This window comes from Tachypleus tridentatus, chromosome 13, assembly GCF_004210375.1.
Source record: "Tachypleus tridentatus isolate NWPU-2018 chromosome 13, ASM421037v1, whole genome shotgun sequence".
In the NCBI taxonomy this organism is placed as follows: Eukaryota; Metazoa; Arthropoda; class Merostomata; order Xiphosura; family Limulidae; genus Tachypleus; species Tachypleus tridentatus.
The window spans coordinates 222,830,070-222,844,771 of record NC_134837.1 but is presented as its reverse complement, the minus strand read 5'-3'; the positions used below and the strand labels follow the sequence as shown (position 1 = coordinate 222,844,771).

The window sequence follows — 14,702 nt, the reverse complement described above, 5'->3', positions numbered from 1 at the left end:
TTCTGTGAAAAGTCACACTCTTAACTTTAATGAAATTCAACATTACCAATAGTGAACACCTTTTGTTTTCAATATGAAATTATACACTACAATTTCTCAGCAAAACAGAAATGATTTTTGAAATTCAGGAAAACAAAGATAAAAAAAAGTGTTAAAAACAATTATGAGGAAATGTACCACTTGTGTTCAAACCACACTATACTGACATATCAGTAAAATTGTGCACTCCTACGAAATATTGTCAACTTTTTGATAAACATTTTAATTAACTTTACCAGTGTAGCCTGTTATATCACAATATGAAGAATCTAAACTTCAACTTGACAGAATAAAATCACAAAGAAGCGCTCAAACTTATTCATTTTTCAAAATGTGAGCCATTAAGACTAGTGTTACCCAGTGGATATTAAGAAAGATTTATTGTCAAAAGTATCTAAATTATGATTAAATCATCATTACAATTGACTATTACACAGTTATTATCATTAAATAGTAGAGATTGTGTGTTGGTATTTCTTGTTTTTCATAACAATGACTTTCATACATAGCTCCTTACGTACAAAATGCACAAGACAGCAACACTTGAATATCAGTATACATAACCTCAAACTTGTATGCTATATACATGCTGTAGTAAAAATAAGCAAAACCTAAGATAAGAAATTTTGCAAAATCTTTTATCTATCATTGATAGTGCAGATTGTCTACTATTTTTCAAATCACAATCTAAATCATTATAACAGTTCTTTTTCCCCGGTAAAGGGTAATCATATTTTCAAGTTAGAGTTGAATGTGAGAAACAGATTTGTTCTTAAAATGAGACAACTGACCACTGTTAAATGTACATGTATTTACTTAAAATTAACAATACAAAATCTAATAATCAATGATATTACATGAAGGTTTGTAAAGTCTAAGTTCCATGAACATGAATAATGTACAAAAAAAAGTCAACACAAATGAGAGCAAAGGTTTAGAAAGCATATCTTGTTCTGATGTCTTCCAACTTCTTGGAGACCTAAAATATAGAATTCCATTTTAATCCATACATGGAAAAAGAATACAAAAAACACTTAAAAACAACAAACTTTTAAATACTAAGTAATAAAAAATAAACTTCTCTGATAAAGATTAAAAAGTTAAGAAAAAACATTTAAAACTAGATAAAACAAAACTTGGAGAGAAAAAAACACTTTGCATTCGAAAAAGTTGAGTTACATTCTTTATATTATCTACTTCAATCTAGTTTAATGTTAGAATACTGAAATAATGCAAACTATAAAATTATCTGTAGACATCAACGTAAAACAATAATTATACTGATGCACAGCTTTGCCAAAAGATAGCTCACCTCACTTGGATTTCGATCCAGATCTTCAGCAATGCTCTTTTGTTTACTAGGTTCCAAAGAGTTAAACTGTTCACACAGGTCTCCATCAATCACATTCTAAAAAATTCCAGGAAAGTACAAGTTTAATGTTCATAAGAAAATTGAAAAATCATAGGACACAACCATGTTATATACAATCAAAAAGTTAGCAGACTTGAAAACTGACATATTAATGAACAAAATTACATCTTACATGTCAAGTATTTGGCTGTCCTAAACTAACAATAAAATAAAACTGAGAAGTGAAAGGAAATAGATCTTACAAGATTACAGAGGTACCATTAAACACTGTATACATATCCAAACTGAAAAGTCAAACTTTTCTATTAACAAGTTAAGAAACAACTACTTATCAGCCTGTATTAAAGAAGGAAATTGAAAAATCACACAAAATAGTTTTTGACAATGCATATAATGTTTGTCTTAAGCTTTAAAGACTTCCTTACCTTGACAGGGAAATAGTATGATCTGAAGGACAGATGATCACGGCCACACAGTGGAGGATTTTCTGAACGCATGTGCATTTCTAAATGCTGGAAAAAATCATGATCCTGTGGACAAAATATTGCATTAGAAATATTGAAAATCACAAAGACTGATGATGTTAATTCTACTATTAAGGTGTTCTACTTTATAAGCAATGAGGAACAAATACATTTTACCTTTCTCATGGCTTTTATGAATAGGTTAACATAATGAGCAATGACATTTAAATCATTCCTGTCCCACAAACCAGAAGGCTAGGCTTATAAAAATAGCCATTTGAAACTGGACAGTATTTTATAAATTCGACTTTTGATAACAAATGCAGGGAAATCTCTTTATAATAGTACATTCATTACATTAACTATGGTTATGTCAAATAAACTGTATGTAAATAGATAATTTTTGCCACCACAGTACAATAAAATAAACTACAGACTGATATAAAAGATTACAGATACCTCATGTGAAGTGAATGGAACAAGAACCCCCACTGTTCCAGAGAGGGTTGTGTACACCAATGATTCTGAGCCTCCAGGGATGAGTGTGGCCTTCTGGAGTGATAAAACCACTTCACCAATGTGAAAGCTGGCTATTGTTTCTGCCTGTAATAATGAAACATACTTCAGAATTTAAAACATAATCACTATATTAAATATCCTGTGTAATTATATATATGTGTGTATGCGTGTGCGCGCATATATACATACATACATACGCACACATATGGCACTATTTTTTTTATAAGGGAGCTTTTTGGAAATAATACACTGGTCTTTCAAATATACTTTCTTTGAAGCAGCTTTCTGAGAAAAAAAAAGGCATTAACTTTTCTAACAGCAGTGTTGTACGTTTATACTTTCTGACCTTTTAGTGTTACATTCAAAATTTAATTAAACAGCTTTATTATCAATGTATGTTAATAAAATGTAGTTTAAAATTCATATGTTTATTTAAGTTTTAACTTAATTTTAAAAGAATATTTTATGAATTATCCATCTTAATAAGTAACACAGCTGAGCTCTTATTTCTCCAACTGGAAATGCTGTAACTTTAAAATTATGCTGCTGTTGTTTCCAACCAATGAGAAACACGAGCTATATAAAATTAGAAGAAATAACCTATAATATGCATATCCTAATCCTAACTTCTTTATTTGCAAAGATATCAATAAATCTGTCAAATGCTAAAGTACCTAAGATGCCCCCATCTGATTTTTGAGATCATTAGCTAAGCAACCTTACATAGTTGATAGATATGTTTACAACCAATACAAAATACAGATTCTTCTTTATGAAGCTAACAATATTGTGGTTCTGGCAGCTGTTGGATGTTTCTCATTTCATCAGTATTGTTGAATACCTCCAAACAGTTAACAGGATTTTTTTAACATAATTATATTTTATATTTATAATTATATATTTTTAACAAAAGTAAGTAAATTATAAAATTAAAAACTTTTCAGATTAGCTAAATTCAGTAAAATATAAGGTCTAAAATTTTACAAGTTTTAGGAATGCTATTTATTACATTTGTCACAAGGATTACTTCTCCAGTGTATACAAGTTACTGTAGAAGTAAACAGATGTGTAAAGTCAAGGTGATCAATCTGCTCTTAAACACAAATATACCTTTTGGTAGGAAAACTTCATGTTACAATAACGATAACTTTACAACTATATATTTGCTGCAGAGAAACTTTTAGGAAATACAACACAGTCTTGTAATCAAACCTTTTGTGAAGAACCTCCTAACCAGCCTCGGTCCCACAAAGCCTTCACTCCTGTTGGATCTTCATCTACTTCATCACTGATAGCAGGCGGAAGTCTAATCTAAAAATACACAAAATAGTTTTCATAACAGTTTCCCTTGTTGAGAGTTTGTTTTAGAGCAAAGCCACACTGGACTATCTACCATGTCCAACCAAATGAATCAAACTCTGGATTTTAGTACCGTATGTCCATACACATATTGTTTTATGTTATTTTGCTACTGACTATCAATTAAAGTTATCACTATTTTATACTACTGATACTACCATATTAATTTTTTATTTAATTAAAGAATGCACCATAGAACACAGAATAGTAATGTGCAAAAAGTAGACAGTACCATATAACTATAATAATTTTCCTGGCTTTCTAATTATCTGATAAGAGGTGTTAAAATTTCATCAATGTGTTTCCCATGGGAATAAAGTATGAATAGGTAATGAAATAGAAAATGATATTATTCATCATTTAATAGAATAAAACTGTGGCTTTATAGTGGTTATAAGTAATACAGTTTTAAATGCCAGAGAGAACTATTTTCAATACAAGAGAGAGAGAATGTGACAGATGGGTGTGGCAAAAGAAGTGTGATTTTTTATGGCTCTTTAACCAAATAAGATTGAAGTTACTAAAATTTGCTTTGTCTGAGTGATATCAACATCATAATAAGCAATTTTCATCCAATTTTATATTTCTTGGAGGGGTGGCAAGTAAATTAGAACAAGATGGGAATTACCTTACATAACAAATGTCACAATTTTCATTCTAGTGGAGATTGGGAATTTTTTTAAAAATTGCTTTATAAAATTAAGAACTTAAAACTTCTGCTAAAGAAAAACATTTATCATTTAGCACATTTAATAACCGACATTGAAAAACTTAAACAATACATTATAATCCACTGATGTATAAATAATACCCTACTTTTTACTTAATTGAATTAGGAGTTTATGTTCAAAAGAGCCCTCATAACCACTTAACAAACACACTGTTTTTTTGAAGCAAAAACTGTTACTCAACTTTTAAGTTAGCCTTACAAGTTATTTACATTAGAAAACATGACAGTTTATTGTTAGACTTGCATATTTGATATAAACATACAAGTGTTCAGCTTTGTGAATCTCTCAGGAAAAAGTTAGTGCTAAGCCTAGTATTGTGTATTTTAAAGAACAAGTTAAACATTTTACTGTATTTTATTACAATTTACTACCTATACAGAAAGTAAAATTAACTTTTAGAACAAGTACACTACTTTGACTACTAGTACAATTATTACTAAATATCTAATAATGATCGCATCCATGATTAAAACATTGTACCTGTTTTAAAAACTAATCTTATGAACTGTATAGGTTGTAAATTGTAATCAAATATAATTTATGAGAAAGTAAACTAAAACCAAAACTATTTATAGCTATTTTCTTTAATACAAGTTTAAATGATACATCATTAACAAGGTATGTTTAAGAGAGTGTTAGTCAATTTCAATATCAAGCATTTTACTGCATGATTCAAAAACAAATGAAACAATAAAAGATGTAAAGTATCTTTGTACTGCTACATTACCCATCATACCTGAAAATAATAAATCAAAAACTAATCAGCAAATTTTGTTTTACACACCATAACCATATTTCCAAACTTATCAGCACCAGCAATGGTATCATAGTCAAGTAGAGTGGCAGTTGTCACCCAGCGTGGGTTGGTATCATCAGCAAACACAATCAACTGATTTTCTTGACGTTTGTATCGCAAAAACTGAAAGCTATCCTGGGTATCTCCTACAATCACACGATTTCCCATGGCATGAATAGTGACAATGAAGTTGGGAATATACTGTACAAAAAAAAGGTAAAGAATTTTTAAAATAAAATTTATAGAATTTCAGCTGTTTTGGAAATATATAAAATCTAGATTATTCACATGTTTCATATTAAAATTAGTTTTTGAAACAGGAACAGTACTTCTATTACTTCCTACAAACAAAATAAAATCTCAATCTTTCCTATAATGCTTGTCATGTGGCAAAACATGACTCATATATATTTTAATTCTGGGAACTTGAATTTTTAATACCACATAAGAGAATCAATTTCAGCACTAGAAAACTGAGGGTGATAAAAAAAGAATAAATTAGCAAAAGCCTTAAAAGCAGCTCAGATGAATTCAAATTTAATAGTATTACTGTGATGGGACAGAAAATAAGAGGATTCAGTCAGTAAATAGTGTAGATCCATCTATTATTGGTGCTGGTAATGGCATTATCTACACTGATGATGCAGAGTATCAGAGAACAGATTAAAAAATCAAATATTTTCACATTATTGGTACTGGTAGATAGCTAAAAACATTACCAACACATCCTAAATCAGTGTATCTCAAGTACACAGATTTGTGACTGACCAAGTTAACTCTATCACAACAGCAGAATATAGTAATGATCAGTGTAAAAGCACTTTCAAAGTAATTACATGATTTAGTTTTCAAATGCAGTTGAGTATGGTTAACTTGAAACTGCATGTTTACACCTAGACAAGAATAAAAACGATTGTATCACACTTTGCCAGAACATCCATGGGCTTAAGAACATCAGAGAAAAGAATAAATTGAATACAAAAATATCCAACTACACTCAGTTTTACTTGGTTGGTTTGATGTTTTATGGTGCAAAGCAACAAGGCTATATGTATCAAACATTTGGTAAAAGGTTAAAATTAAAGTAAAATTAATGAAATTCATAAAAGGAAATTAAGGTTGAGCAAAACAAAGTTTAATTTTTGAATTAAAAACATAAATAGCATTAAAACTAATTTTTACATTTATCAACAGCAGTAAGACAAAAACTACAGTCATACAAGTTGTAAAGGGCTTTCTGCAGCATGATTGTAATTATCACAACCCACCAGGAAGACAAAAGGTAAGTTCAAAAACTACCATTAATCACCTGAAGTTGGCCTTTCCAGTCCTGGTTTTGAGTTATTTGATGTTACTGCCATTTTCTAATTTCAAATCAAACTAGACGTACTTTGATTCTTAAAAGGAAATCACATTAAAAAAGGTCTAATGCATAAATTAAAAACTCAAATGACATTAAAAAGATTAATGGCCTATAAAAATCTAAAAACATTTCTAAGGTAGACAGGTAGACATTACAGAATGTGTTTAAAATGGTGCCATCATTGAGTCATAACTACGGCAAGACAGTAAAATGTGGCTTATTGTAACCTGACTGTTACACAGACTATACAGTGGTGCACCAGTCCCACATAGAAAAAAATGATGAGTTAAAAAACTGTGACCAATGCGTAGTCTAATTAAAACAACTTCCTCTTTTTGACTATTATGGAAGCAAGATGATCAAAGTTAAATACAGGGTTTCATTTGGAAAAGCTTTTTTTCGTATTGCTCACTCCAAGTCAATTACCAACTGTCACGGAGCTGAGCATTGAATACAGGATCATAGTCCTTGTATGGAATAGGCACAGCAGTAACAGTGCTAGAGCAGACAGATTTAGCTACAGTGTCAACGAGCTCATTCCTGCAAATACCAACATGGCCTGGTATCCAGGAAAACAGGATAGAAATAGATGTTAAAGAGAAATAGGCCAGTTGGTTTTGAATATTGGCGAGAACAGGATGTGAACTAACAAGAAGCTACTCCAGGGCCAGTTAAAGCCATTTGCTGTGGTCCAATTCAGTAAAAGATTGAGGACAGTATGTAGCTGCTGCTCAATATACCTAATGCTCAATGACTGACATAAAATGTGAAAGTTGTCAGCATAGAACCTGTTTGCAATAGTGAGAAGGAGTTGTTCAGTGATGGCATTAATCTTTATATTGAAAAGTGTGACATTCGGAATACAGCCCTGAAGGTCTCCAAGTTCCTGTAGAAAAGAATGGGATAGTGTCAAACCCACATGAACTTGGAGTCTCCTGGCCATTAAATAATTTTAAATAAAAATGGGCAAATGGCCACGTAAACCATATATATGAAAGTCTCATAAAATGCCATACCTCCATGTTTATCATAAGCCTTCTCAATGTTAAAGAATATTGATACAAGATGACGTCTTGTATCAATACCTGTTCAATGAGAGCATCAAGGTTTGACTGATCCTGTCTCTCCAGGTGACAGGTAGAGAGAACAAACAATGATGGTATGACCCAAGGAAACACGGATAGCTACAACCTCCAAGGGTGTGTCAAGAAGCAAAGACAGGGTGGGTAGATGATGATTAACCAACAGTGCCACCGCTGTACAAAGAAAACTGCTGAAATGTGACTGTGTTATTGGCAGGTTTCAGAAATGTTTCCTGTAAGAAAAGATGTGCAGGATGGAGGAAGCAATCAGTGCTTTGATTTCATCCAGATTAGAACATAAACCTTGACAGTTCAATTGTATCAAGGTAGACATTTTTATTTATGTGTAGGTGAAATGGGTGGTGAGCCCCTCTGTTTACAACCTTGTCTTTTTTCTTTATTGTCTTTATTGGAAAGAGGTCTGTTAACCTCCATGGACCCTGCCCTGGGTCGATTTGGCAGGTCTTTACTGTTGGAGGAGAATTCCAGCGACAGAGGACATGAATGAATGACCGTTTTCCATCTTAGAGTGGGAAAAGATGTACCTGATGAAATGCCCGTACCCAGACCTAAAGGAAGTGGACCTTGAGGTTTGCTGGAACGTATGTTAGGGACTGAGATGGGTGTTGAAGTTTATTCATCAACTTTTTTAACCATGGAGGTCAAAAGACTTTTCATTTGGTTTGAGAACAATTCTTTTGTGGGTATAGAGAGATCTGTCTGCACTCCCACTGTAGTAGTGGAACAAAGTGCAGCAGCACACGTCTGAAATGAAGTGGTGGACAGCAACTTTCAAGTCTCAGGGTAAGTAATGTTGTTAACCATTTTCAAATGCTGCACCTTTTTTTCTTCCAAACATTTATGGCAAGAATGAAAGTAGGATGGGCAAGTGCCATTGCAATTGACGCGAGGGTCCATTTCACACTCATGGCATCATGGTCCTTGCCACAGCAATGAGCACATGCCAAGAAACCACGACATGATATTTTTGAGTGACAGAACTGCTTAGACTGGAAACATCTGAGAGGGTTTGGAATGTATGGCTGTACCTTGCAATTAAGATAACCTGCCTTGATGGTGATGTAAATGTCAGAATGAGGACACTGGTCGGCATCATAATTCCATCTTTGCGAGTGGAGATACGCCTCACTGCAGAAACTCCTTGGGTGTAGAAACCAGCAAAATCTCTGACTCCAGAATGTTCTTCAAATCCCTCTCAACAATAACTCCTTATGATAAATTCAAAGTAGCATGAGGCATAACATCAATAGGTATATCCCCAATCAACTTTGAATGCAAGAGTTCACTGCATTGAGATGTGGATGTTTCCACCAATACATCACCAGAGCAAAGCTTCTTAACTGACTCTGGAGAGCCAGCAAGCCCCTTTAAAATGAAAAAGGGAGACATCTGCCCTAAAGGTTTCTCTGAAAGAGAATGTTAGTATAAGAAAATAAAGTACAGATGTTACAGATATTGAAGATTACGTTATTTTTAATGATGAAAAGAGTGACAAAGAGTTTGAGCCAGATGACAATGAAAGCTTACTTGTAACGGACGAGAGTGATAATAAAGACATTTGTGTCCTGGAATCTGCCCCCGCTTTAGGTAAGCACATGATGTAGTTAGGGTCATATAACTTATTGCATAAACTGACTAACCAAGTCTAGTTCTTGTTAATGGATATATAATATATTGTGCAGACTACAAGAGCAATGGTGAAAACCCGGTATCTCCAAGACTATTCAGAGAGCAGATTATTCAAAACTTACTGGAGGGATATGTCAGCAAAGCCAAACGAAAAGGAAGACCAAGTAATGATAAAGGTCAGCACATAGTATTGGACAATATGAGAACAAAAAACACAAACCTAATTGTACTGTTTGTAGCAATAGATACACAGCTGGATGGAAAAGAAAGCAGACTAATTATTTCTGCAAACAGTGCAATCTCCCCACGTGCTTTTTAGCATGCCATGAGATATATCATAACCTCAAAGACTATCAACAAGCTGCTGCACAAATTATATACAATTTATAATAAATTATTGTGTCTTGCATGGCACTTCTTTGTTGTGTATCAGGGTGTCTTCCTTTATTCCTGTTATTCTTATGTATTGAATATATAACATATATAGTATTGGGTACAATCACTAAACATTTCAGGGACTTCTGTTGAGTTATTGCCAAGATATCATGCTTTTAGTTCTGATACTATAATTAGTTGAAGTATCAAAAATGTATATTCAGTGCCATGCCAAACATTAAAATTTTTTATTCAGTGCCGAAAGGGTTAAATTAATTGATACTAGCATATAAACTACATACACATTGACCTCTTCTATGATTTGCCCAAGATAAGATGGACTCCATATTTATAAAAATTCAGACAAACCATTCCTTGCTATACATTTATTTATTTTCCTAAATTTCTTCACATATTATCATGTATTAAAATCATTGTTTCATAGATGCCATTGGAAACACTGTTTATGTACTGGGGTTCTACTGAAATAATAAACATCTCGTATAATTCCGGATATGTAACACCTATTTATTGAATATATGCTATGCAGAAATATAACAACAAATCATATAGGAACTTCTGTTTCATTAATATATATTGCTGAAAAAGACTTGTAAAAATTTTTTTTCTCGCATGTTTCCTCTGCAAGACAACTGGCTGTAAAGAAGGCTGAATAAGTAAATTAATAAAACTTCAAAGAATAAAAGGCTTGAAAATAAATAAAATCAACCAATTAAACTTTATCACAATTTAAGATACAGGATTCTGATAACATTTTATAGATACAACAACAAATAAAAATGACTGTCACAGCAAAGAACTCCATCATTCTGATATAAAAGTCAAACAAATAGAGACCAGGTAAATCACTTTCAGGGCAAGGCCATTTGACCTTGAATTTTCTCTCATTTTCAAGGACATCAAGGCTAAAAAAAAAATTCAATGGAGGGCACTAAGAGCCACAGAGCACATTAATGTTAATGAAACAAATTAGTTTCCAAATGAGTTTTCTAAATATAGCATTCATTTTTTTCCAATAGGGCTTAAGAATCTGGCCTATTATTCCAAATTATGTTTATCAGGTAGGTAAGTATTAACTTTAACCAAAGAAACTTATGAAGTAACAGTACACTAGCTTTAAGATTTAAAATGAATTATCATGATTATCTAAATCCCCTGTGACCTTAATAAGATTTAGGTTTTGCTACTTCCTGACCCCAAATGATGCTTGATCTGAAAATCATATACAGCTTTTATTTACCTCTCTCCACTTGTTAACTTGCCTAATTTCAAGAAGAATCAAACAAACTAGCTAGGATGATAGCATTTTAAAGGTTTCCAGGATTTGACTTTGGTGATTTCACAAAAAATCAAGAACAAATTTCAGGCATTTCTATCCACACACTAATTTGTACAATTTTGATAAAGATCAGCCTTATACATAAAGGAAACAAGTTTTATAATATTTCTAGCTTTGCTCCTTCCTGACCCCAAATGACCTTTGACCTATAAACTGTATACAACTTTTACACACATCTATCTATTTATTAGTTTGCTTTGAGAACAATCAGACAAAATCCTTGGAAGAAGTTTAAAGGCCTAATTTCTCTAATAAAATGTCTGGCTACTTGATCGTGATTGAAAGAAATAAGTTACAGCACTCGTCTCCAAACAGTAGTCCTTTGAAAAATATGACAGACAGATAGAAAAGACAAATTGTCATGACACAAGGTCAATGTTCTATTTCTAAACAATACTACTACTTCTAGCAACCAATTCATTCAATAGTTATTGAAGTTTAATGATGAAAAACAGAATAATGACAGCTGCAACAAATATATGACACATGTACAGAAACAAACATTTAAGTTTTCAATGTTTTGAAAAATACACATTCCATCTGCAGCAAACTACTGGACAGGGTACATTATTAAGTTTAATGTTACTTGTAGTATTTTTCTTCAAAATTTCTATTGTAGGCTAGTGTTGATAAACAATAAACTAAGCTTACACTACAGTACAGCACATGGTCACAACCTATAAATCATGCTGCATTGTGCAACTCACTGCTTATAAGTCAATAATGTTAACCTCAGCTAGCCAATGTAGTAGACCTAAGCCTTTGGTGGGTTTACACAAAACGTATTGAGAGAAGTTATTTCCTTTATTTTCTAAATGAAAGACTTTTCAATAGCTAAAGCACTTGATATTCTTTTAGGCAATACTAGAGTAAATTAATCTATTAGACCTTTTTTTCTTTTTTACCAGCTATATTTTTGTGTACCAGCAAAACCGAGCATGGAGCTGATTCCACTTTACTGCTCATCAGGATCTCTACCAGTCTACCCTCAAATTGAAATGATTTTAGTCAGGATTAGACTAAATTAACTTAAAAGATCAAAGGTTTGACCTCCCAAGTACAAAATTGTAATTACACCTCAAATTGGTTAAGAGATCACAGAGCTATAAGATAAAAGTTTGTACTTAGAAAAAAAACTTAAGAGCCATTCTACGAATTTCTATATTCTGCACTAAAATACAAAATGTAACCTAACATGATTGGCACTTGGTGACCCCAGAAAAAAAGTTTCCCAGCATTCTCAATCTTAACTTATTCCTTTTTTGACAAGTTTAATGCAAGTAGTATTTTCAGTTGCACACTTCACTCTGATCAGAGTATATACTTGCTGCTGTCACTGTGGATCTTTGTGTAAGCTCTGCAGGTTTGTTGTTTGAGCAATGATTATGAACTGTTTGCTACTACTAAGAGCCTGCAGTATAATATGACTCAAATAACTGCACAAACGTTATACTGACAATCAAATCAAAAGCTTCGCTTTCTACAGTACATGCATTTTATGTGATACATTATTTATAACAAGATAGTTTATATACTTTTCAAGCCCAATATTCGTGATTCCCAATGGTGTTCCCTTTACTGAGGCATGCAGTACAAACTGAAACTGTGAGGGTACAACAGTCAAAGGGATAATGAAGGGTGAACATAATAGCCATGGATTTGTGATTTTTTTAGGGTGCCATGGCCATTTTAAAAAATACTGTGGCAATATTTGCTGTGAATATCCTTCCCTTTAAATATTTCTGAAAGGGAACAAAATATAGAGAATCAAACTGGTAGCTTTATCAGAACTTATGTCTCATATTGTCAGTTTTGTTGTTCTAAAAGCCTGCAATTAACAAGGCAAAGGATCCACAAAATGCATGAAGATGTCTTGTGTTACTGTAATCATTTAACAAGAAGTATGGAATTTGATTAGTTGACAGATGTCAAAAGAAGATTACAATTGCATTATTAGAAAATACAATGGTTAAATTCATTTCAAAAAACATGACCACATTAAAATTTGGTGATTATGCAAGTTAAAGTCACTTATCTTGTTCTTTGAGCCACTTATGAACAAGAGGTGGTGAAAATAAAGCATTGTTGGTTGGACATATTGAATGATAATATTCATGTACAATGTGGATATTATTTGCCCTAGTAAAGGATACAACCCACTACCAAGAACATTTACTATATCATTATAGTATTACTGAATCAGAATCACCTGTATCATTTAGTTGTTTTAGTATCTTTAACCTGGCTTCAAAAATATGAAACTTGAATCATCAGACTACATCATATACTCCCAATCAAAAACCATCCACATTTTATATCTTAAGCACCAATAGCAGTTTGCATTTCAATCTCAGGTTAACAATTTTAATGCTATTTGTCTACCTTTGTATGTCATTTTTTTAAATCTCTCTCACATGGTTGGTTTGAAATTTGAGCTCTAGTCACTGTTAAAGGAATGGCTGAAATGGAACACAGCCCATCATCTGTTGCACTTTATAAATCTGTTACATATGTTGACAATTACACTTTTCCTATTGGCAGTCTATTATTTTTATTAATTTGCTTATGATAGTCTGACAAATGTTATTGAACAGCCAGGTTGCAAATAAATGAATGGCTGTATGTGACAAATACCTCTGACTCTGACTAAATTAAAACTTTTTTGTAGTGTCTACCAATCCCTATATAGTTTCCACACTGTGCTATACAAATCTGACTGAACCACAGAAACAAATTTATGATATCCCATGCTTCTTCACTTCCATGTGGCCATATAGATGCCTTTACTGTCTTGCATCTGTCAAATTCATACTGCTCTGCTGGTGATTGCTCTCCTGATGTCTCCAATCAGCCTGTGATGATTCTGCAACTGTCTTTGAGAATGGAGTCAAATTTTAGCATAATTTGAGTATTCTTAAACCAAGCAGGCATACTTAGCACAGGAGTAGCAGACGGTTAGTCAGTCAGACTCCCATTCTGTGCTGGTAATAATGTTATTACAGAAGCTAATGTTGATTTCAGTCTTTCTGATGTGTTATTTGTTTGTCAGGATGCAAAAGGGATCACATTCAGTCACAATGGATTTGGGCAGAAGTTGTGTACAATTTCACTCAAGGTACAGCTGTCTGTTTGTCTTCTTGTTTTGCAGGTACAACCTGTCTTTAACCAATCAGTAAAACAAATGATGCTACATAACAAGTCTTTCAATAGCCTGTCAAAAAAGGAATGAATGTATGCAATAAGTTTTTGTGTGTTTTTTTTTAATACAAATTCCAACAAGATGGAAACCCAACATCATGTCTCTTTGGAATTTTAAACATTTATGAGTAAATGTAAAGAAAAAAAAAGAAAAAAATATATACCAATATGTCAAAAACACACTATATCTACCACATCCTGTCCATATAAGGACCTTTCATCTTATATCAGGGTTTATCAGATGGGCTGAGATATAAAAGATGCAATAGCATTGTGGCAGGATTATGGCTGTGAAGGGGTCCAAACAGTTAGCCAATACCTCAAGTGTACAGATTTACATTCACAAATAAACAAGTGTATTTCAAATGTACAGCCAGTTTTCAAAATAAAATAA

General features: G+C 32.6%; 1 protein-coding gene across 1 annotated transcript in view; it reads right to left on the bottom strand.

Moving 5' to 3' along the window:
- The window catches only part of LOC143237046 (splicing factor 3B subunit 3-like), a 28,706-nt gene continuing 14,004 nt past the window's right edge, over positions 1–14,702 (bottom strand). Inside the window, exons 5-10 of the mRNA XM_076475879.1 lie at positions 5,269–5,481; positions 3,607–3,705; positions 2,335–2,478; positions 1,837–1,941; positions 1,352–1,447; positions 1–1,018 (exon numbers count right to left, since the gene is read on the bottom strand). Coding sequence (XP_076331994.1) covers positions 974–1,018; positions 1,352–1,447; positions 1,837–1,941; positions 2,335–2,478; positions 3,607–3,705; positions 5,269–5,481 — 702 coding nt within the window. The 3' untranslated portion in view covers positions 1–973. The remainder of the gene's footprint in view (positions 1,019–1,351; positions 1,448–1,836; positions 1,942–2,334; positions 2,479–3,606; positions 3,706–5,268; positions 5,482–14,702) is intronic.